Consider the following 25923-nt stretch of genomic DNA (forward strand, 5'->3'; position numbering starts at 1 on the left):
ACTTGGGGAGGTGCCTTTAACACTGAGAAGAAAGAAATTGACTTTAGCTCACTGGGTAAATTTGGGAGGTCATGAGAAGTGTCATCGTATGCAGAGTGCTGAAGTCAGGCTGAGAGCAGATCGTCTTTCAGCTGCCCTCGTTTTATGTACAGTTAAAAAGGGATGGAAATTTGGATGGAAGAATAAGAACCTGGGTCGAGAAGGGCTTAGACATAAAAGCAGGTGACCAACACCAGATAGTGACCATAGCACCAGGCAGCAGGAGATAGCGGTACAAGGTGCATCCAAAAGGTATCCAACCTTACTTTATCCCACAGAAACAGATGCAGCATGTGATGTATCATTTGGTGGAGAGGTGAAGGGAACCTTCTTGCACATGCCAGTTGCGAGCACCAGGCGATAGAGTGCAGACATGTACTGTGCCTCCGTCGGATTTTAACACAAGGGAATGGCTTGAGGCCATCCACAGGCCCAAAGGACCAAGTGATTGACAAAATACTGACTTTGGTCTTGGATGACCATTGTGTCACTATTCAAGACCTTGCGGAGGATGTGGGGATAAGCACAGGTTCTATTTTAACAGAGGATTTGGGCATGTGGAGAATATCAGTGAAATTCGTGCTGAAGCAGCTGACGGCAGAGGAGAAGAAACTGTCAGGACGTCCCACAGCTGCTCATTCTGCTCAGCTGATTCAGGCTTTTCTGGCCAAACACTCACTCCTGTGATTCCTCAGACTCCCTACTGTAACACATACACTTCTCCCAGCGGTTCTGTCATTGATGGAAGCATTTCTGGAAATGGTGTCTAGCTGGCTGTTGCGTTCCGCATGAAGTCTTCTCACAACTCAAGTCATATCCCTTTTAGTGTCATTTTGAACAGGCACAAATCAGAGGAAGTCTGCACGAATTACAGGAGTGCGTTAGGCCGCATGGCCAAATCTTCTGTCAAACGTACCCCCTCAAGTCTTTCAGTCATGTTAAAATCCGACAGAGTACATGTCTGTATTCTTTGGCTTGGTGATTGCGACTGGCATGGCAGACTATGCAGAAGTTTTAAAAGTCTTACACTCAATTAAGTCATACAGAATCGACATGTTGGTTGAAGTGTTTATAAATTTAAGAATAAGATCAACTTTATTTATCCTGAAGGAAATTATTTTGCCAGAGTACCGAAACAGTAGGGAACAATGTTTTTTAAAGATATTTGCACAAGATATTCAATATTGCACATAACTCTGAGTAACTGAATAACTCTGAATAAATCTGTTCTTTATATATTCATCCTGCAGAGGGGGGAGGAATTATACGGTCTGATTTCTACAGGTAGGAAGGAGGTCCTATGGCCTTCTGTGGTGCACCTTGGTGGTCTCAGACTGTGGCTGAAGGTACTCTGACAGGACGTCAGTGTGGCATGCACGAGGTGGGAGGTGTTATAGAGAATGCAGAAATTAGGGATTAAAGTGAAATTTGTTTGGTTCCAGCACATGTTGGGGGTTGAGGAAATGAGAGAGCAGATTGACTGAAAAAACAAACAAACAAACAAACAAACAACAAAACATTAAATACACTCCTTAGTAGCACACACTTCAGGGTATGAAAAGGCTATAACGTATACAGCTTTCAACAGAAGAACCAGTTCAGCGTGTACTGCTTGAATGCCCCGGGTATAGCGGCGAGACAAGCGGAGGAAGGAGATAAGGACAGAGGGTTCTCCTGGGCAGTGTTGTGGGCTTGCTCTGTTAGTCCTGGTTTGAGTTTTGCCTGTACGTCTTGTCTTCGTCATGCATGTTGATCCTGTCTGTCTCTGGTTTGGCATTCTCTCCTGGCATGTGGGTGTGTCTTCTGTTTCCTGACAGTTTGTGGTCTGAGTGTTATGCACGCCCCCTCCTGCTGTCAGTCGTGTGTCTACATGTGTGTGTGCACCAGTCTTCCTGCTTCCTGTGTGTGTGTGTCGTGCACATTGCCTCCGCCCATCGTCCGTGTCTGGTGTATCTGATGTCTGCTTTGTGTCCGAGTGCTGTATCAGTTGTCCTGTGTGTTGATTATGTCTGTCCCCCGTGTTCCACCCCTGCGTCCTCACTTATCAGTCTTGTTGTATCTTCCTGTTGCACTTGATTACCCTTGAGTTTGATGTTGGTTTGTGGTTTTATGATTTCTCCCCTTCTTCAGTTATGGTCCTGACATTCCCCCCGTCTCATGTTCGTCACCTCTTGTATTTCCATTTGTGCAACTTTATTATGTATTTTGTTTATTTCCTAATGTTTTTTTTCATTATTATTATGTTGAGAGTGTTGCAGTTATCTCTTTGGGTTTGTATTTATTACTTAATGAAGAGTGGCAGGGCTTTGACACCTAACCACAATTAAATGAGACAGTTTAATCTCATCAACGCTGCTCTGAAATTTTTTCTTTGGCTAGCATTATGAAATTATTGCTGTATTTCATTTTATTTTTGGTCCCATACGCCCAGAGAACTTAAGACAGAAACATGGGGAAATTAGCATGATCTCACCTGCTGCCGATAAACGCTCAAAAACATCAAGCTGTGAGGAATATGAACTTTGGTGACATCATCTCAGCCATAGGTGTCAAACTGATTCGAAAGGGCCAAGAGGGTGCAGGTTTTCTTTGTAACCATCCACTGCACCAGGTGATTTCACTGATTAGAATCAGTTAATCAGTGAAATCGCCTGGTGCAGTGGGTGGTTACGTATAAAGAAAACCTGCACCCTCTTAGACCTTTCTGGAATCAGTTTGACACCTAGGCCATGCTATCAATACGTTCTATTGAAATAAATGGGTAAAAATAAAATTTTTTATAGTGTGAAAGCAGTTTTTTGTGGACTTTGACGGTAAATACATCAAAATGGTAAAAAAAAAAGTGTATTTTGCGAGGATGTAGTTACATGACTAGTGTTACTTATTAGGTGGACAGATTTTTCAAAGATATTATTTTGAGGAGGAAAGTAAGAGGTAGAGGTGGGCGATACCGGGAATTTTGGTATTGATCCAATACCAAGTAAATACAGGCCCAGTATCGCCAATTTCGATACCGATTTTGATACTTTTTCGTATGTAAGCTTCATTTATCCAAAGGATCCAAAAGACCTAAGATAGAATTTCGCCAAACATTGTACGTGACAACAAAATACTTTATTATCACAATCAACATTTTTGTTTAAAAAAATCACTCAACACAGCTTAAAACAAAATTTCCCAAGGTAGAGGGCTGACAAACCACAATACAAGGGTGCGCTGCTCCATGTTGTGTGACACAGCGCAGCGCTGCTCTTACAGAGAGTAGACTTTGATGAATCTGCGTGCGCAGCAGTCAGTGCGTGCGGGAGAGGAAAAAACCTTGAGTATCGATCTTTTTACATGAGGATCGTTCAATATCAATACCAGCGTTGGTATCGATATTATTGATATTAGGATCGATCCGAACACCTCTGGTAAGAGGTTTATTTATAGTGCCTCTCATACAAACAGCACAAGTGGAGCCCAGCACAGCCTGAGAATAGTCTTCAAAACATGGATCTAACCAAAAATAATTAAATAATAATAATAAAAAACACGTGACCATTAGGAAATTTAAACAAGCTGGCTCCATCTGCAGAGTGTTCAAACAAAAGCCTGCAACATATTGGGCCAGGATAACTCCAGAAATGAAGTGCTTACACACAGAAATACATCCGATCACGAACAAAACAAATGAGACTGTTAAGATAATGGTTCTCCCGCTGACGTCACTTTCTCCTTCTCCAATTTAGTGACTCACCTGGAAATTCCGGGTTTTTGGTGGTGCAGTTCAAAATCCAGATATTTATCTCTTCAGTAACCACACACTGAGAAAGCATCAATTTCAAATTGTTGTTTAATTTTAGTCTTAAACACTCAATAAATAATAAATAAATAAATAAAACAATAAAAAAATACGTGTACACTTGGCAACTCAACGGCCTCACATCGCCCTCTGCTGGACTTTTACAAGCATTTAAATATTACTTTGTTAACTTATTTTTAGTAACATTTTAAAGTATGTTTGATTTAGTTACTGTGCACATTTTTGAAGTATTTTTGTTGTGTGTTGGGGGGTGTGGCTGGACATTTTGGTGTTCTTTTCTTTTCTTTGCTCTCCAGGTGGTATGAAAACTGATTTGTCTGTGGAGAAGGTGCTGGCTGAAGAATCCTTCACCCTCATCAACAGTATGTGCAGCACCTGTGGATGGTGCTCACATGCAACCTTAAAGACTTTCAGCTGAAGCAGATAATTAGATGGCGTTCTGCATTTAAGCCATGTGTGATTCAAGCAGAATTGCCAGGAACTCGACCTTGTGGTGTTCATTTGTGAGACGCTGTGGCCACACATCAGAGGTGATTCATTATTTGACTAATTGTTGATAGTAACTTGGTATTTTGTTACGCAGTATATTTGAATTGTGATGAGAATTGTGCAGCTCGCTTCTCACTGCCGTGGCGTGCGGACCGGTGATCCTCCACCTGTTGTGAGAAGCTGCTCATTTGCATAAAGCTTAAAATACAGACCTGAATGTGTTGCTGATGGTGTGTGTCCTTTGAAGGATATTGGTTGTAACTGCTGACTTACCTCACCTCTTCTATCCTTCGCAGAGAGTCGGTTTGTCGTGTCCACCTGGGGGGTGTTTGGCGGTAACAGTGAGTCCAGAAGCGCCGGGCTTCGATCCTTTTGGGCGCTGGAGAGCGTGCCAGCCTTCACTCTACCAGAATGACGCTGTTTTAGTTTCTACACTTTATTATGCACCAGAGGGTGAAAAAATAAATTGTTTTTGTTATTGGAACCGCTTTCTGGTTATTTTAGCACTGGGTTCCGTCGGACGCAGGTCCGCTCCTCAACCCGCGTCGACACATAACAATTTTGGATTTGTAGTTACTACACAAATTATTAGGTTATTATGGGATGGTGGTGGGTTTTTTGCAAATATTCAAATGCACTGTCAAATAAATCTCTTATTGATATAAAGTGTGAGTTTAAATGGTATGCCTATGCTGTAGTTCGTGTAGGCTTTGGACAGACGGGGTGGTGTGGTGAAGCGAGGCGTAGGGGGGCCTTCAAGTCCATTTTGCATGGGGCCCCCAAATGCCTTGAAACGGCCCTGTGAACACACACTGTTTAAACTCCTCCCTCTGGTCTACATTATAGAGCTCTGTATGTCAAAACAAGGAGACACAGGAACAGTTTCTTTCCACAGGCCATCACACTGATGAACAGTTTAAGCTGCCAAAACACTCACTAATTCATATATCTCCTGTACAACTTCAATCTGTTTATTTGCACATTTTTACTGTGAATTATTCAGTGTTTAGTCTATATTTATACACGCTCTTACAGAGAGAGCACAGTTCAAATCGAATTGAATTCCTTGTACGAAGTCTATTAGAAAAGAAACCGACCTTTTTATTTTTTTTAAAAACTATATGGATTTGAATCACGTGTGATTGTGTCAGACAAGCTTGAACCCTCGTGCGCATGCGTGTTTTTTCACGCCTGTCAGTTGCGTCATTCGCCTGTGGGCAGGCTTTGAGTGAGCACTGGTCCACCCCCCTCGTCGGAATTCCTTTGTCTGACTTCTTCCTGAGCGAATGGCGCTTTGTTTGATCAAAATTTTTCTGAAACTGTAAGGCACATCCAAGTGGACACCATTCGAGAAATTCAGACGGTTTTCGGTGAAAATTTTAACGGCTGATGAGAGGTTATAGAGTGTTACTGTCGCTTTAAGGACAGCCCACGGAGCCGGACAGCGCGCCGTGCCCCGAGCCGCTGTCGTCAGCCTGTTTCGAGCTGAAAACTTCCAAATTTAAGCCTCTGTTGACCCAGGACGTCATGAGAGAACAGAGAAGTTTCAGAAGAGCTCGGGATCAGCAGTTTATCCGGACATTCCACTGTTAAAGGAGATTTTGTAATGGAAGACGTGCGGACGGATTCGCGCGTCACCACCCAGCCGCTCATGGCGCGGCACCACAGCAAAACACCTCCGTGTTGATAACCATTCGTAAGATTCAGGCGGTTTTCGATGGCTTTCAGTCGAGTGAGTATCCGAGAAATTGTTTAACAGCTGGGCATATTCAAACTTGTCCTGTAATGCTTCCAACTGAGGTGTTTTGCTGTGGCGCCACGCGATGAGCGGCTTTTCCACCTACTCTTCTTGCTCTCTTCTTCAATGAACTTTCCAGTTCCTCATCGTAGCCCATTCTCAAGTAAGGAACATAGTCTGGGTTGGTTGGATCATCACTCGATACCCATACATGGATGAAAAAGATTTGGATTTGTTTACTGAGTTGATCAACAATAAATCCAAAATACTCATCAGTGCATCTGGAAAGTATTCACAGTGCTTCACTTTGTCCACATTTTTCAAAAAAAAAAAAAAAAAAAATTAATCTATTTTGGAATAAGGGTGTAACATAACAAAATGTGGAAAAAGTAAAATGCTGTGAGTACTTTCCAGATGCTATGTATATATGACTGAGCTCACATATATGAAAACAGTAACCAGTGTCTAATGTATGCAATGTTGTACATGATAATGCAAGTTGACATACAGACAAATTATTTACACAGTTTCAAAGTTTCCAGTGATCTGTTGATTTTGTTAACAGCATTATTGATATTAACATCAAATGTAAGATCTTGGTCAACAGTAACCCTGAGGTATTACATAGTGATTACATAGAGATAAGCTGAGTGAAGATTGGGGAAAATGTCATCTTTTCTGCTTTGTACATAGCAACATACCAGACATTTCAGATTCAGATTTATTGTACCCTTGGGTAAATTTGGTTTACAGTGAGTGAGTCATCTCATTTTGTAAACACACAGGACAACACAAAACAAGACAAAGTGACGACAGTGCTAAGGCTAAAAGAACAACAAAAGATGACCCCATTTTTGCCAATATGTAAGCTTATTTTGTTTGCATCGAACCATTTCCTGACATTACATAAATCAATTTGAAGCATCTGACCTATTCGAGTTATGTTGGCCATGAGTATCAAACTCTGTATAGGTCAATAATGTAACAGAGGCCCAGGAACGGACCCTTGTGTGACTCCTATTTCAAAATATACAGATTCTGATGCAACACCACTGATATGAGAGATGTGAGTCCATCCATCCATCCATCCATCCATCCATTTTCTTCCGCTTTATCCGGAGTTGGGTCGCGGGGGCAGCAGCTCAAGCAAAGCCGCCCAGACCTCCCGATCCACGCACACCTCCCCCATGTGAGTCCTTTCAGGAAAATATGATTTAAACCAATTCTCAGCGATTCTATAGTGTGAGTGTAGGGATGTTGAATAGTCCCTGATTATGTTTTGCTGGATCTGAATTGTTAGAACCCTTAACAGGCAATCAGTAAGAATCACTTGGATTTCTTTATTCAGATCATTTATTGTAGCTGTCTGGCAATGCATGGTGTGGTTCTATGAATCAAACATAAATGAACACAAAGAGATGTAATCCTTAAATTAAATGCAGGAATGGTGTATATACGTAACAGATGACACTAAGAAATATGGAAAACCTATGACAGCAAAAATGACAAAATGGATAAACAGTCTTAGACACATTTCTGGGTTCCTGCAGCCATTTCCAAACCAACACTGCCATCTACTGGCCATTGAACGCACTGGCAGTTGAAACCATGAGAGGAACCATATTAATGCTACTGGCTGCTAACTTGCAATTAACAAACAACATCAAAGACATGAGAATCAATGAATTCAAAGGGATTCTCTCTCATTCAGTTGCACTGTGTGCACTAAATGGACTGCATTTATATAGCGCTTTTCCATCTGCATCAGATGCTCAAAGCGCTTTACAACTAATGCCTCACATTCACCCCGATGTGAGGGTGCTGCCATACAAGGCACCCACTACACACCGGGAGCAATAGAGGATTAAAGGCCTGAGAGAATTTTACCAAACAAGGCAGTGAGAGCCTTGTTTGGTAAAATTCATATAACTAAAATTTCCAGGGGCTGTGACTTCAACACTATTCGAAACACAGATCCAATATCCCGTGTTTCTACACATCAGTGGTACAGAAGCACCTGTAAATATTCCCAGAACAATCTGAGAGGGTGACCTAGGACCTGCCAGGTGATTTGAGATGTTCCAACCCAAATGAAGGTGTAGTAGGGATTACCACAGTCTCTTCAGTACCTAAAGATAGGTAGGTGTCACATTATACAGCTGAGTAAAATTCAACTTCACCCAAAACATGTATCAAAACCTTGAGTTCTTCCCATGATTACAGGTTTAGTTGATTTCTATATTGTCTTTCAGGCTTCAGAATCACTCAGAGAAAATACCACTTGTTCACCTCTTGAGGCACAGTAAATGCAGTACCAAACGCAGGGGCCGACTGGACCACCTCTCTGGCTTCTTCAGTGCTGCATTTGAAAGGGCTCTCGCAAACGGAGATGTTTTTGCATTCAATCTGGGTCTTATTCTGCTTCTCCACTAGTGCCCTCCAGTGCTCATGGGTGGAGTTTATGATCGCAACTGCAAAATCCTTGTCTTGGAATTCTTCATTGAATCCAAACTGGTTTTCTGGCTTTCCATCTGGCACCTTATATTTCCTAAACCATTCCACAGTGGCCTCTAAGTGACCAGGCTGACTCTTGTAGACATCATCTGTATTGTTTATAAATTTGGCATCTGGATCCTCAGCATTGATGGCAATGACTTTCCAATCCATTTCTCCTTCATCTATCATGGCTAAAATGCTGAGTATTTTCACCTGAATGACCTGACCAGAAGAGCACACCTGGGTGCCAGTGTCACAGACATCAAGTGGGTCACTGTCACCACAGCACTTCATCTCTTCGCCTGTATGGCTTGGATCCTCCCATGTCTGTGGAAGAGCACCATAATTCCAAATGTAGCCTTTGTGAGGAAATGTGTTGGCAACATATACTCAACAAAAATATAAACGCAACACTTTTGGTTTTGCTCCCATTTTGTATGAGATGAACTCAAAGATGTAAAACTTTTTCCACATACACAATATCACCATTTCCCTCAAATATTGTTCACAAACCAGTCTAAATCTGTGATAGTGAGCACTTCTCCTTTGCTGAGATAATCCATCCCACCTCACAGGTGAGCCATATCAAGATCAATCAATCAATCAATCAATTTTTTTTGATATAGCACCAAATCACAACAAACAGTTGCCCTAAGGCGCTTTATATTGTAAGGCAAGGCCATACAATAATTATGTAAAACCCCAACGGTCAAAACGACCCCCTGTGAGCAAGCACTTGGCTACAGTGGGAAGGAAAAACTCCCTTTTAACAGGAAGAAACCTCCAGCAGAACCAGGCTCAGGGAGGGGCAGTCTTCTGCTGGGACTGGTTGGGGCTGAGGGAGAGAACCAGGAAAAAGACATGCTGTGGAGGGGAGCAGAGATTGATCACTAATGATTAAATGCAGAGTGGTGCATACAGAGCAAAAAGAGAAAGAAACAGTGCATCATGGGAACCCCCCAGCAGTCTACGTCTATAGCAGCATAACTAAGGGATGGTTCAGGGTCACCTGATCCAGCCCTAACTATAAGCTTTAGCAAAAAGGAAAGTTTTAAGCCTAATCTTAAAAGTAGAGAGGGTGTCTGTCTCCCTGATCTGAATTGGGAGCTGGTTCCACAGGAGAGGAGCCTGAAAGCTGAAGGCTCTGCCTCCCATTCTACTCTTACAAACCCTAGGAACTACAAGTAAGCCTGCAGTCTGAGAGCGAAGCGCTCTATTGGGGTGATATGGTACTACGAGGTCCCTAAGATAAGATGGGACCTGATTATTCAAAACCTTATAAGTAAGAAGAAGAATTTTAAATTCTATTCTAGAATTAACAGGAAGCCAATGAAGAGAGGCCAATATGGGTGAGATATGCTCTCTCCTTCTAGTCCTCGTCAGTACTCTAGCTGCAGCATTTTGAATTAACTGAAGGCTTTTTAGGGAACTTTTAGGACAACCTGATAATAATGAATTACAATAGTCCAGCCTAGAGGAAATAAATGCATGAATTAGTTTTTCAGCATCACTCTGAGACAAGACCTTTCTGATTTTAGAGATATTGCATAAATGCAAAAAAGCAGTCCTACATATTTGTTTAATATGCGCTTTGAATGACATATCCTGATCAAAAATGACTCCAAGATTTCTCACAGTATTACTAGAGGTCAGGGTAATGCCATCCAGAGTAAGGATCTGGTCAGACACCATGTTCCTAAGATTTGTGGGGCCAAGTACAATAACTTCAGTTTTATCTGAGTTTAAAAGCAGGAAATTAGAGGTCATCCATGTCTTTATGTCTGTAAGACAATCCTGCAGTTTAGCTAATTGGTGTGTGTCCTCTGGCTTCATGGATAGATAAAGCTGGGTATCATCTGCGTAACAATGAAAATTTAAGCAATACCGTCTAATAATACTGCCTAAGGGAAGCATGTATAAAGTGAATAAAATTGGTCCTAGCACAGAACCTTGTGGAACTCCATAATTAACTTTAGTCTGTGAAGAAGATTCCCCATTTACATGATCAAATTGTAATCTATTAGACAAATATGATTCAAACCACCGCAGCGCAGTGCCTTTAATACCTATGGCATGCTCTAATCTCTGTAATAAAATTTTATGGTCAGCAGTATCAAAAGCAGCACTGAGGTCTAACAGAACAAGCACAGAGATGAGTCCACTGTCCGAGGCCATAAGAAGATCATTTGTAACCTTCACTAATGCTGTTTCTGTACTATGATGAATTCTAAAACCTGACTGAAACTCTTCAAATAGACCATTCCTCTGCAGATGATCAGTTAGCTGTTTTACAACTACCCTTTCAAGAATTTCTGAGAGAAAAGGAAGGTTGGAGATTGGCCTATAATTAGCTAAGATAGCTGGGTCAAGTGATGGCTTTTTAAGTAATGGTTTAATTACTGCCACCTTAAAAGCCTGTGGTACATAGCCAACTAACAAAGATAGATTGATCATATTTAAGATCGAAGCATTAAATAATGGTAGGGCTTCCTTGAGCAGCCTGGTAGGAATGGGGTCTAATAAACATGTTGATGGTTTGGATGAAGTAACTAATGAAAATAACTCAGACAGAACAATCGGAGAGAAAGAGTCTAACCAAATACCGGCATCACTGAAAGCAGCCAAAGATAACGATACGTCTTTGGGATGGTTATGAGTAATTTTTTCTCTAATAGTTAAAATTTTGTTAGCAAAGAAAGTCATGAAGTCATTACTAGTTAAAGTTAATGGAATACTCAGCTCAATAGAGCTCTGACTCTTTGTCAGCCTGGCTACAGTGCTGAAAAGAAACCTGGGGTTGTTCTTATTTTCTTCAATTAGTGATGAGTAGAAAGATGTCCTAGCTTTACGGAGGGCTTTTTTTTATAGAGCAACAGACTCTTTTTCCAAGCTAAGTGAAGATCTTCTAAATTAGTGAGACGCCATTTCCTCTCCAACTTACGGGTTATCTGCTTTAAGCTACGAGTTTGTGAGTTATACCACGGAGTCAGGCACTTCTGATTTAAAGCTCTCTTTTTTAGAGGAGCTACAGCATCCAAAGTTGTCTTCAATGAGGATGTAAAACTATTGACGAGATACTGTATCTCACTTACAGAGTTTAGGTAGCTACTCTGCACTGTGTTGGTATATGGCATTAGAGAACATAAAGAAGGAATCATATCCTTAAACCTAGTTACAGCGCTTTCTGAAAGACTTCTAGTGTAATGAAACTTATTCCCCACTGCTGGGTAGTCCATCAGAGTAAATGTAAATGTTATTAAGAAATGATCAGACAGAAGGGAGTTTTCAGGGAATACTGTTAAGTCTTCTATTTCCATACCATAAGTCAGAACAAGATCTAAGATATGATTAAAGTGGTGGGTGGACTCATTTACTTTTAATAGATTAAATGCAGTGTTGAGGCTGTCATTCTCAGCATCTGTGTGGATGTTAAAATCGCCCACTATAATTATCTTATCTGAGCTAAGCACTAAGTCAGACAAAAGGTCTGAAAATTCACAGAGAAACTCACAGTAACGACCAGGTGGACGATAGATAATAACAAATAAACGATAGATAATAACAAATAAACAAAATAAAACTGTTTTTTGGGACTTCCAGTTTGGATGGACAAGACTAAGAGTCAAGCTTTCAAATGAATTAAAGCTCTGTCTGGGTTTTTGATTAATTAATAAGCTGGAATGGAAGATTGCTGCTAATCCTCCGCCACGGCCCGTGCTACGAGCATTCTGACAGTTAGTGTGACTCGGGGGTGTTGACTCATTTAAACTAACATATTCATCCTGCTGTAACCAGGTTTCTGTAAGGCAGAATAAATCAATATGTTGATCAATTATTATATCATTTACCAACAGGGACTTAGAAGAGAGAGACCTAATGTTTAATAGACCACATTTAACTGTTTTAGTCTGTGGTGCAGTTGAAGGTGCTATATTATTTTTTCTTTTTGAATTTTTATGCTTAAATAGATTTTTGCTGGTTATTGGTAGTCTGGGAGCAGGCACCGTCTCTACGGGGATGGGGTAATGAGGGGATGGCAGGGGGAGAGAAGCTGCAGAGAGGTGTGTAAGACTACACACCTACAAATTTGTAGAGCTATTCATCCGAAAGCGCTTGTAGTTCAACTAGAGATGTCCCAGCGAATACTGCAAATGCCTCCAGATGGCTTATGGCATAGTGTATTTCTAAAAACAACAAAAAGGGGCAATTTCTCGCCTCTACTGTAAGTCGATCATTCTGCATAGTCTGGTGCTCAAGACAATCCTCGCCAACATGCCAGACCAGCCATTTTTGGCAATAGTGCTAGCAAGCTTTGAGAATGAATTTGTTGTTTCTGCGCCACTCGCTTGCTTCTGTTTTTGCTTCATTTCCTAATTTTCCGAAGAAGTTAGTCACACCAGCAGGCATTTCTCTGAGTTTGAGAAAAATGATGCATTATGAAACAGAAGAGCGAGGATGCCCAAATTCTCCTGAATACCGGATTTATTTTAAAACTCTGAAGGAAAGTATATTTTGCCATTTCATGATATTCCACTTCTGGCAGAAACGGAACAGGAAAATGCTCTGCCAAAAAAACCCAAGAGGGATGACAGTGAGGCACTCTTTAACATGGTTATGGAGGTTCCTCGGTGGTCAAATGCTAAAATGGAGATTGCAACAAAGGAACCTCTGAACCCAATCAAGCAGGATAAAAAAAGGCAGTCTCTCACTCACCAAAAATATAAATGCAACACTTTTGGTTTTGCTCCCATTTTGTATGAGATGAACTCAAAGATCTAAAACTTTTTCCACATACACAATATCACCATTTCCCTCAAATATTGTTCACAAACCAGTCTAAATCTGTGATAGTGAGCACTTCTCCTTTGCTGAGATAATCCATCCCACCTCACAGGTGTGCCATATCAAGATGCTGATTAGACACCATGATTAGTGCACAGGTGTGCCTTAGACTGCCCACAATAAAAGGCCACTCTGAAAGGTGCAGTTTTATCACACAGCACAATGCCACAGATGTCGCAAGATTTGAGGGAGCGTGCAATTGGCATGCTGACAGCAGGAATGTCAACCAGAGCTGTTGCTCGTGTACTGAATGTTCATTTCTCTACCATAAGCCATCTCCAAAGGCGTTTCAGAGAATTTGGCAGTACATCCAACCAGCCTCACAACCGCAGACCACGTGTAACCACACCAGCCCAGGACCTCCACATCCAGCATGTTCACCTCCAAGATTGTCTGAGACCAGCCACTCGGACAGCTGCTGAAACAATCGGTTTGCATAACCAAAGAATTTCTGCACAAACTGTCAGAAACCGTCTCAGGGAAGCTCATCTGCATGCTCGTCGTCCTCATCGGGGTCTCGACCTGACTCCAGTTCGTCGTTGTAACCGACTTGAGTGGGCAAATGCTCACATTCGCTGGCGTTTGGCACGTTCGAGAGGTGTTCTCTTCACGGATGAATCCCGGTTCACACTGTTCAGGGCAGATGGCAGACAGCGTGTGTGGCGTTGTGTGGGTGAGCAGTTTTCAATGTTGTGGATCAGATGTCAATGTTGTGGATCAAGTGGCCCATGGTGGCGGTGGGGTTATGGTATGGGCAGGCGTCTTTTATGGACGAAGAACACAGGTGCGTTTTATTGATGGCATTTTGAATGCACAGAGATACCGTGACGAGATCCTGAGGCCCATTGTTGTGCCATACATCCAAGAACATCACCTCATGTTGCAACAGGATAATGCACAGCCCCATGTTGCAAGGATCTGTACACAATTCTTGGAAGCTGAAAATGTCCCAGTTCTTGCATGGCCGGCATACTCACCGGACATGTCACCCATTGAGCATGTTTGGGATGCTCTGGACCAGCGTATACGACAGCGTGTACCAGTTCCTGCTAATATCCAGCAACTTTGCACACCCATTGAAGAGGCGTGGACCAACATTCCACAGGCCACAATTGACAACCTGATCAACTCTATGCGAAGGAGATGTGTTGCACTGCATGAGGCAAATGGTGGTCACACCAGATACTGACTGGTATCCCCCCCCCAATAAAACAAAACTGCAGCTTTCAGAGTGGCCTTTTATTGTGGACAGTCTAAGGCACACCTGTGCACTAATCATGGTGTCTAATCAGCATCGTGTGATCTCTTGCTTGCCTCTACTGGTGGTTGGCTCTCACTGCGGTATTGTATCACTTCCTGTTCCGGAGCACAGCGGTGTTTTTCTGTATCTGTTAGCTGTTTAATGTGCGCAGTTAGATTGATCTAGTTATCTAGATTACGATTTGTTTCCCAGTGTAATCTTTACGTGCCTTAACTAAAGCACTCCTCCTGCTGAATCACCTCTAAATTATTTACACATTATTCACTTTGCGTGTTTTTAGGAATCCGCTAGCTTAGCGTAGCTACTAGCTCTTAGCCGATTTAGCATGGCGGCTTCTCCTGTCTCTCCCGCACTTTTCTGCTCTGGGTGTGAAATGTTTAGTTATTCCTCGGCCTCCTTTAGCAGTAACGGTACTTGTAATAAGTGTAGCTTATTCGTAGCTTTGGAGGCCAGGCTGGGCGAATTGGAGACTCGGCTCCGCACCGTGGAAAATTCTACAGCTAGCCAGGCCCCTGTAGTCGGTGCGGACCAAGGTAGCTTAGACGCCGTTAGTTACCCCCTGGCAGATCCCGAGCAGCCGGGAAAGCAGGCCGACTGGGTGACTGTGAGGAGGAAGCGTAGTTCTAAACAGAAGCCCCGTGTACACCGCCAACCCGTTCACATTTCTAACCGTTTTTCCCCACTCGGCGACACACCCGCCGAGGATCAAACTCTGGTTATTGGCGACTCTGTTTTGCGAAATGTGAAGTTAGCGACACCAGCAACCATAGTCAATTGTCTTCCGGGGGCCAGAGCAGGCGACATTGAAGGAAATTTGAAACTGCTGGCTAAGGCTAAGCGTAAATTTGGTAAGATTGTAATTCACGTCGGCAGTAATGACACCCGGTTACGCCAATCGGAGGTCACTAAAATTAACATTAAATCGGTGTGTAACTTTGCAAAAACAATGTCGGACTCTGTAGTTTTCTCTGGGCCCCTCCCCAATCAGACCGGGAGTGACATGTTTAGCCGCATGTTCTCCTTGAATTGCTGGCTGTCTGAGTGGTGTCCAAAAAATGAGGTGGGCTTCATAGATAATTGGCAAAGCTTCTGGGGAAAACCTGGTCTTGTTAGGAGAGACGGCATCCATCCCACTTTGGATGGAGCAGCTCTCATTTCTAGAAATCTGGCCAATTTTCTTAAATCCTCCAAACCGTGACTATCCAGGGTTGGGACCAGGAAGCAGAGTTGTAGTCTTACACACCTCTCTGCAGCTTCTCTCCCCCTGCCATCCCCTCATTACCCCATCCCCGTAGAGACGGTGCCTGCTCCCAGACTACCAATAACCAGCAAAAATCTATTTAAGCATAAAAATTCAAAAAGAAAAAATAATATAGCACCTTCAACTGCACCACAGACTAAAACAGTTAAATGTGGTCTATTAAACATTAGGTCTCTCTCTTCTAAGTCCCTGTTGGTAAATGATATAATAATTGATCAACATATTGATTTATTCTGCCTTACAGAAACCTGGTTACAGCAGGATGTGTTGTGTGGGCCGCTGAAGAGGAGGTACTGCTGGCCCACCACCACCAGAGGGCGCCCTGCCTGGAGTGCGGGCTCCAGGCACCAGAGGGCGCTGCCGCCGACGAAGGCTGCCAGGGTGACAGCTGTCACCCATTACTGGACACAGCTGACTGCACTCAGGACGGAGGTATATCAGCAGGACAGCGTCTCCACCTCAGTGCCGAGATATCGCCTTGAGATTAAGGTAACCTTCTCTGCAAGCTCATATTGAAGACTCTGATAAACCTTGGTAAACCTTTTCAGGACAGCTGACTACAGAAAGCTACTTGCTTGGATAAGTACTCACCTTTCCTGCTTCATTGTAACAAGAGGTGGAGGCGGCTTCTCCCCTCTCTGTCTACTGGGTGCTGTCGCACCCATACCTGTGTGTTTGTGCTCTTTCCCGCCAGCAGTACCGGATCCGACGAGCGGAGGCAGTGGCCACCTGGGAATTCGGGACTTGGCGGTTCCAGTACTTCTGGGGTTCGGTGGCAGAGGAAATCTGGGTGGTTCCGGTTCGACTAGGACGGACGCCTCCTACCTTCGAGCCTGCCCACACGACACCAGCAGATTTCGGCTTCAAACTCCAAATTATTAATTGTTGTATTGGTTGTGCTCTTTTCACAACAGTAAAACTTGTTATTCACCTTTCTCCATTGTCCGTTCATTGCGCCCCCTGTTGTGGGTCCGTGTACCTAAAATGAGTCAACACCCCCGAGTCACACTAACTGTCAGAATGCTCGTAGCACGGGCCGGGGCGGAGGATTAGCAGCAATCTTCCATTCCAGCTTATTAATTAATCAAAAACCCAGACAGAGCTTTAATTCATTTGAAAGCTTGACTCTTAGTGTTGTCCATCCAAATTGGAAGTTCCAAAAACCAGTTTTATTTGTTATTATCTATCGTCCACCTGGTCGTTACTGTGAGTTTCTCTGTGAATTTTCAGACCTTTTGTCTGACTTAGTGCTTAGCTCAGATAAGATAATTATAGTGGGCGATTTTAACATCCACACAGATGCTGAGAATGACAGCCTCAACACTGCATTTAATCTATTATTTGACTCTATTGGCTTTGCTCAAAAAGTAAATGAGTCCACCCACCACTTTAATCATATCTTAGATCTTGTTCTGACTTATGGTATGGAAATAGAAGACTTAACAGTATTCCCTGAAAACTCCCTTCTGTCTGATCATTTCTTAATAACATTTACATTTACTCTGATGGACTACCCAGCAGTGGGGAATAAGTTTCATTACACTAGAAGTCTTTCAGAAAGCGCTGTAACTAGGTTTAAGGATATGATTCCTTCTTTATGTTCTCTAATGCCATATACCAACACAGTGCAGAGTAGCTACCTAAACTCTGTGAGATAGAGTATCTCATCAATAGTTTTACATCCTCATTGAAGACAACTTTGGATGCTGTAGCTCCTCTAAAAAAGAGAGCTTTAAATCAGAAGTGCCTGACTCCGTGGTATAACTCACAAACTCGTAGCTTAAAGCAGATAACCCGTAAGTTGGAGAGGAAATGGCGTCTCACTAATTTAGAAGATCTTCACTTAGCCTGGAAAAAGAGTCTGTTGCTCTATAAAAAAGCCCTCCGTAAAGCTAGGACATCTTTCTACTCATCACTAATTGAAGAAAATAAGAACAACCCCAGGTTTCTTTTCAGCACTGTAGCCAGGCTGACAAAGAGTCAGAGCTCTGTTGAGCTCAGTATTCCATTAACTTTAACTAGTAATGACTTCATGACTTTCTTTGCTAACAAAATTTTAACTATTAGAGAAAAAATTACTCATAACCATCCCAAAGACGTATCGTTATCTTTGGCTGCTTTCAGTGATGCCGGTATTTGGTTAGACTCTTTCTCTCCGATTGTTCTGAGTTATTTTCATTAGTTACTTCATCCAAACCATCAACATGTTTATTAGACCCCATTCCTACCAGGCTGCTCAAGGAAGCCCTACCATTATTTAATGCTTCGATCTTAAATATGATCAATCTATCTTTGTTAGTTGACTATGTACCACAGGCTTTTAAGGTGGCAGTAATTAAACCATTACTTAAAAAGCCATCACTTGACCCAGCTATCTTAGCTAATTATAGGCCAATCTCCAACCTTCCTTTTCTCTCAAAAATTCTTGAAAGGGTAGTTGTAAAACAGCTAACTGATCATCTGCAGAGGAATGGTCTATTTGAAGAGTTTCAGTCAGGTTTTAGAATTCATCATAGTACAGAAACAGCATTAGTGAAGGTTACAAATGATCTTCTTATGGCCTCGGACAGTGGACTCATCTCTGTGCTTGTTCTGTTAGACCTCAGTGCTGCTTTTGATACTGTTGACCATAAAATTTTATTACAGAGATTAGAGCATGCCATAGGTATTAAAGGCACTGCGCTGCGGTGGTTTGAATCATATTTGTCTAATAGATTACAATTTGTTCATGTAAATGGGGAATCTTCTTCACAGACTAAAGTTAATTATGGAGTTCCACAAGGTTCTGTGCTAGGACCAATTTTATTCACTTTATACATGCTTCCCTTAGGCAGTATTATTAGACGGTATTGCTTAAATTTTCATTGTTACGCAGATGATACCCAGCTTTATCTATCCATGAAGCCAGAGGACACACACCAATTAGCTAAACTGCAGGATTGTGTTGTGTGGGCCGCTGAAGAGGAGGTACTGCTGGCCCACCACCACCAGTCGGCACCCTGCTTGGAGTGCGGGCTTCAAGCATGAGAGGGCGCCAGAGCTATTGGAAGAGACAGCTGTCACCTGTCAACCTCACCAGCTGTCTCTCATTAACCTCCTTACAAGAAGCGGATCACAACTCCACCTCCTCGCCGAGAAATCATCTACCACAAAGGTAATTTCTCTGCTGACTTATCGATTGTCTAAACTTTGTTCTGTGTGCAGCCGCATTCCTGTGGTGATCCAAAAGAGGGACCAACATGAGCTGCACGAGAGAAACGTATCTGGAGGTGGAGGTTTTCCCTCCCAGAGACTTTGAGTGTAAAGGTTGCTGGGTGTGAGGACTCACACTCACCTCCTTCTGTTTCTTCTTTGCCAGCAGTACCAGGGCCGACAACGGAGGACAGAGACCACCTGGGGATTCAGGACTTGGCGGCTCCGGTGTTCTTCAGGCCGTTGGTGGTGGAAGCGGTGTGGGCCCCGGCTCCTCGTTCATCAGAGGTCTCCTATCTTCGAGCCTGCCCACCGTCCTCTTGTATACAATTGGCACCTGTTATTTCTGTTTGTATTCCGTTGTGTACTTTCGCAACATTAAATTGTTACTCCTTTTCTTATCCATTGTCCGTTCACTTGCGCCCCCTGTTGTGGGTCCGTGTTACAACACCTTCCCAACAGATTGTCTTACAGACATAAAGACATGGATGACCTCTAATTTCCTGCTTTTAAACTCAGATAAAACTGAAGTTATTGTACTTGGCCCCACAAATCTTAGAAACATGGTGTCTAACCAGATCCTTACTCTGGATGGCATTACCCTGACCTCTAGTAATACTGTGAGAAATCTTGGAGTCATTTTTGATCAGGATATGTCATTCAAAGCGCATATTAAACAAATATGTAGGACTGCTTTTTTGCATTTACGCAATATCTCTAAAATCAGAAAGGTCTTGTCTCAGAGTGATGCTGAAAAACTAATTCATGCATTTATTTCCTCTAGGCTGGACTATTGTAATTCATTATTATCAGGTTGTCCTAAAAGTTCCCTAAAAAGCCTTCAGTTAATTCAAAATGCTGCAGCTAGAGTACTGACGGGGACTAGAAGGAGAGAGCATATCTCACCCATATTGGCCTCTCTTCATTGGCTTCCTGTTAATTCTAGAATAGAATTTAAAATTCTTCTTCTTACTTATAAGGTTTTGAATAATCAGGTCCCATCTTATCTTAGGGACCTCGTAGTACCATATCACCCCAATAGAGCGCTTCGCTCTCAGACTGCAGGCTTACTTGTAGTTCCTAGGGTTTGTAAGAGTAGAATGGGAGGCAGAGCCTTCAGCTTTCAGGCTCCTCTCCTGTGGAACCAGCTCCCAATTTAGATCAGGGAGACAGACACCCTCTCTACTTTTAAGATTAGGCTTAAAACTTTCCTTTTTGCTAAAGCTTATAGTTAGGGCTGGATCAGGTGACCCTGAACCATCCCTTAGTTATGCTGCTATAGACGTAGACTGCTGGGGGGGTTCCCATGATGCACTGTTTCTTTCTCTTTTTGCTCTGTATGCACCACTCTGCATTTAATCATTAGTGATCGATCTCTGCTCCCCTCCACAGCATGTCTTTTTCCTAGTTCTCTCCCTCAGCCCCAACCAGTCCCAGCAGAAGACTGCCCCTCCCTGAGCCTGGTTCTGCTGGAGGTTTCTTCCTGTTAAAAGGGAGTTTTTCCTTCCCACTGTAGCCAAGTGCTTGCTCACAGGGGGTCGTTTTGACCGTTGGGGTTTTACATAATTATTGTATGGCCTTGCCTTACAATATAAAGCGCCTTGGGGCAACTGTTTGTTGTGATTTGGCGCTATATAAAAAAATTGATTGATTGATTGAAATTTCCGTCAAGATTTTTTCCTGGACTGACGAAAGGCAGTCTGTACATGCATGGCATCAGGTACGGACTACATCATCAGGATGGTTTTTGAACCATCTGTCTGATTTTGCAAGTTGACTGAGAACAATTTTGGTTTGGGCTGTTATTTAAAGTTTGTGTTGGACTGTTTGGAACTTCTTGATGTCAAAGGACCAATGATGCACACCAAAATGCACCAAACACCTTTTCTCTTGCTTATAAATTAATAAAATATCAAATGATAAGGATCTATTTTAAGTGTTGTACAAAAAAATAATGACTGTTTTTCATTCGTGCAATGGAAAGAATATTTCATTCTGTTAAGGATGGAATGTTCCATTCAACTTGGCTGCACCTCGATGAATGGAACATTCCCTCTTTCACCAAATGAAATTTTCTTACCATTGCACTTATTTGTATGATATTTGTTGTTGTGATCAATTCAACCTCTCAGGTGCCTCTGTGCTGCTGTTATTAATCTTAGCCTTCCCTAGTTTGCCAGTAAAACTGGATGGCCGTGTTTCCCTCTCCCCAAATGTTTGTGGTGTAAGCAGTTTGCTTTGTTTACATTATAACTACATTTATACTCTTGGTAAGTTTGGCACCCCCCCCCCCCCAAAAAAAAACAAAACAGGGCCCTTATGTGCACAGTGTGCATACGCACAAAACGTGGCGTACCTCCGTCTCCACGCTAATGTTCAGATGTATCAAAAGTGAAATGACCATGGAAATTTGCAGTGCATCATGCAGAAATCCTGGCGGGTGAACACACGATTATCAAGGTCAGTGTTACTGGAGTTGCGCGCAGAACTGCAGCCGGCCTAGGGCACAAAACGGCGAGGATCCAGGAGTTGTCTGTGCCCACAGAGGTGATGCTCACACTGGGAATCCTTGCAACAGGGGCATTCCAGCATGAGCTGGCCGATCAGCCAGGAGTGTGCCAGCCAACTTTGCGCGAGCCACAACAGCTGTGTGGAATGCAATCAATCGAATGTCATACAGGTGGGTATAGCTACCTAAAAAGTTAGTTTCAATAATCGCTAATCCGCTAAGTGAAAAGTTAACTTTTGTAACGCTAAACCAAAACAAATTTTAGTAGAAGTTACAGCTAACCACTAACTTTTAGTACTGTTGGCTACGTATAAGCCAATTTTGAGTTTAACCACCACCAAGGCTTCTGAGTAAAATCAAAAGCAATCACAAACTCAAAAAAAAAAAAAAAAAAACGAGCAGTCAGATGACTGTGAGCCCAGTCCCTCCTTCAGCAAAAGCACATGAAGCAAGCTCACTGCTGTTGCCCAAAGGGGGGGGGGGGGGGGGGGGTTATTTACTTTCAACATGCAAAAAGGCAAACAGCGTGGAGGAGACATGAAGCGCAACACACTTTTCCCTTATGGTTTCACTCATAAACAACTAATTCCGGACAGTTTCTCGATATCAACGGTAATTGTGTCATTTTTACAGACAGAAAATATCACACATATGACATACCTTCTCAAGGAATGCACTATATTCTGAAGGTTTGAGCTTTAACAGACAAATCTGCCGAAAGGCATTATGGGAAAATGAGTCTCCTTCACTGGTCGGTTTATTAAAACCAACACACGTTACTGTGTGTGTTGGTTTTTACAAATAAATGTGCATTTGAAATGTCATTTTTTCATTTGTAAAAAAGGCATTTATTAACGATTTATACTATTCTATTTAAAATGACAATTTGTTACTAGATTAAACCACTACTGGACACAGGCACATGAGGGTGCCCTTGCACTACGCAGTTCAGCAGGCAGACGCTCAGCTCAGTCGTGGACTGTTGCGCCTCAAGGAAATATGCAAACATGAGCAAGTCATCCGCGTGTCTGGAAGCATGTACTGGTGGCACGCATTGCTACATTCACAACCCACAGAACAATCTTGGGTCTTGGATGGCAACCACCCAGGCAGACACACGGCCCATGCCACCTTTCAAAAATAGCCATTCGCCTTCGCCAGGTGATGCATGGGGGTCCCCTTGACCTTCTCCAGTATCTGAGGTTCTTGCCTGCTGGACCATGTCCAGAGCAACTTACCACATGGCCAAAATGTCAGAGCTGACACTTTCTCACAATGCAAGTGATACTCATCAGCGTTTCCCAAAGTACTTCTTTGACACAAATTCATTCCAGAGGAATCCAAGATCATCTGATGTCAGTGGTTAAAGTCCAAGACTCACAACCATGCAGTAGGACCATAAGCACCAGGGGCTTCATTTATAGCTGTTGTGAATGCACAAACCGAGAGCTAAAAGATGCACATGGTATGCATTGTGATTTATAAAAACAAAGTAGACAGCAAAATGATCATGTGTATGCAAACTGTGACCCAAATGCACACACATTTTGGAGAGAGTTCAAAGGTGATTGGCAGCATTAAACACAAAATGATGCCATGTACAAGTGAGTCATATCACATACATTTAATAACACAGGTCACATATACACAGGTGGACAAAATTGTTGGTACTCCTATATTTTATGTACACATTTTAATATATGGTCAGAAATAAATATAAACAAAGCAATTTTGTGGAATCAAAATATTTTTAAAAATGTTCAAAGTTATATGGCAACAAGAACAAAACAAAATGCTTTCATAAAGTGAAACAAAAAACCCTGACATGAAATAAATGCTGGACACAGTTATTGGCACATTTGATGATTTTTGCAGTAAATCAGCCAGTTTTCTTTAGACAAGTCAGGGGAAGGATACATGAACATTTCTATGTCAGTGAATATGTCTTGGACATCATTTACATCAATCTTTATGAAATACATACAGTATGGCACTCTACGGTAAATCTGTCTGGAGGAGCCAGTTCTCAATAAAAAAGTGACTGTGCAAAAAGGAGAAGAGTGAGGGAAGCCACCAAGACACCCAATACAACTGTGACGAAGTAACAGGCTTCTGTGGCTGTGATTGGAGAAAGTGTTTAGTAGCCATTCAAACATGTTTGTGTCAACTTGTGTGCATGTTATCAGGCAAAAATGACCAGGGGTATGTAAACTTTTGATCAGGGTCATTTCGGTAGTTTCTGTTGCCATTATAATTTAAAAAGCGTAAACACAGTTGTTTGACAATGAATGGCTTCCCACAATCACTAACCATGAGTGAATTTTTTTGTGTGTGTGTTATCATTCATATTCTTGGAAAAATGGCAAAAAAAAAGGGCAAAAAAATAAATAAATAAATAAATCTACCAGTGTATGTAAATGTATGAGCACAACTGTAGGTATCTGACAGTTTTTTAAGGGCAGTAATAAATTAAGTAAAGCTTGTGTAATGAGTTGGAATGGCATGTGAGTTGAGAATGTTTTAGAACCTTAGACCTCAATAACTTTTAGAAGAAGAACTCAACCTGTTATTATTTCCTGTTAATTATGTTTTTTTTTCATGTTAATTTACTGTCTTAATGTATTTATAAATTGTTTTAGGTTCTTGTTATCATATGCACACTATTATTGTCTCATCATCATTATTATAATTATTATCAGTATTATTATTTTATTTTATTATTACTTCAGTTTTGTCATTTGATTTTTAAATGGAGTACAATGGAAATAAGTGTTTTCACTTTCTTGTGTCATCCATTTATTTTTAACATATTTACAATTATATTATGTACTTCCATTGAACTTACTAAATAAAATCCCACACGCACGCACTCACGCTTTTAATATAAAGATGATTTACTGCTCCCTGCTGGAATTGCGTGTGAGTCCAGAATGTAGTTAGGAACGTCCATTGTCCAGTGTTGTTAGCTGATATCCGTAGCTTCTCTAAAAATCTCTGTCCTATCAATGTTTCAGTTTGGCAGCATTCATCCTTGACCCAAAACATATAAGCATACCAAACAGTAAATGTCAGCTCTCTCCGGTTTCTCCATGATCAAAGTTACATGCACGCATGCACGGAGAGCTTTTTGTCTTTTACGCATTCTGCCACAAGCAGGTGCTTCTATTTTTAGGCAGGCAGAAACAGAGACGGTGGCGGAAGAAATCAAACGCACTACACTTCTCAGTCATCGTACCAGCAACATGAAACTTAACTAAACCATCCATCCATCCATCCATTTTCTTCCGCTTTATCCGGAGTCGGGTCGCGGTTAACTAAACCAATTGAACGATAAAAACACAATACATCAATAACACTAACAGCACTATAAAACCAACATGAACCCCAATAACATTTAAAACCCCAAAACCACAAACTCCCATGGTGCATTGCAGTACAACATCCATTGTTTACTGGTTAGCTAAAATTGCTAATTTCTCCAAAAATAGTTGTCCCATCAACTTTTTGTTTTCACAGCATTCATCCTTGACACAAAATATATCAGCCTACTAAACAACAAATGTCAGTTCTCCCCGGTTTTGGTGTGATCAAACCCATACACACACACACACACATGCAGAGGCCACTTGGCTATTATAATATAGTTGGGCCCACGTGATTTTCAATGGCGAAATTAGCAGAGACTTTATCTTAACAAAGACAGCAGTGCAGTGAAGTCAGAGCAGTGCAAGGGATTCTGGGATGAATATTTGTCCAGTTATTCTATTATTTGAAAAGTCTGATGCTGGTTGTTGTGGTTCCCTTTTTCAGAAATGTTTTTGTTTTTCCCCTGCTCTTTCTCTTGGCTGCCGTGTTAAGTACACATTTCAGGCTTCATATATAGGCTGGAATATTCATGAGGTGTTCTGCACTGATAGTTTGTGGTTGAATGTGGGATCAATATGTACACAATTCACAATAGTGTGTGACTTATAAAGATGATTTTGCTTGGAAGTGTTTATATGAACGGTTTTATGAATGTTTGTTTTTGCTCATATGCCATTTTTGCCTTTTGTTTGTGTGTCAACTTTAAGTATGTATCCTATGAAATGTGGGAGAGATCATGTAGGGTGTAGCCTTGGAGAAGAGCAGAGGGTGCTGCCAGGATTACATTTCATTGTATGCAGCAGACACCCCCAGAATAATCTGACACACGAGTTTTGTTTGTTATTTTTTTAAAAGAGAGATGTGGTAATCAGATGTGACATCTGTGGTGATGAATGCCAGAGCGCTGTGCTACAATGCAGCACAG

At 41.9% G+C, this 25923-nt stretch overlaps 1 protein-coding gene across 1 annotated transcript; it reads right to left on the reverse strand.

The window, feature by feature from the left end:
* Positions 1–8113: 8113 nt before the first annotated feature.
* On the reverse strand, positions 8114–8948 carry LOC117509240 (inorganic pyrophosphatase-like). Its single transcript, XM_034168956.1, has one exon. The coding sequence runs from the start codon at positions 8859–8861 to the stop codon at positions 8337–8339; it is 525 nt and encodes a 174-aa protein (XP_034024847.1). The 5' UTR covers positions 8862–8948; the 3' UTR covers positions 8114–8336.
* Between the last annotated feature and the right edge of the window lie 16975 nt (positions 8949–25923).

The sequence above is a fragment of the Thalassophryne amazonica genome, chromosome 4 (genome assembly GCF_902500255.1).
Source record: "Thalassophryne amazonica chromosome 4, fThaAma1.1, whole genome shotgun sequence".
Taxonomy (NCBI): Eukaryota; Metazoa; Chordata; class Actinopteri; order Batrachoidiformes; family Batrachoididae; genus Thalassophryne; species Thalassophryne amazonica.

Excerpts from the sequence above, each read along its gene's own strand:
- LOC117509240 (XM_034168956.1), bottom strand. The coding sequence starts at position 8,861 with ATGAAGTGCTGTGGTGACAGTGACCCACTTGATGTCTGTGACACTGGC.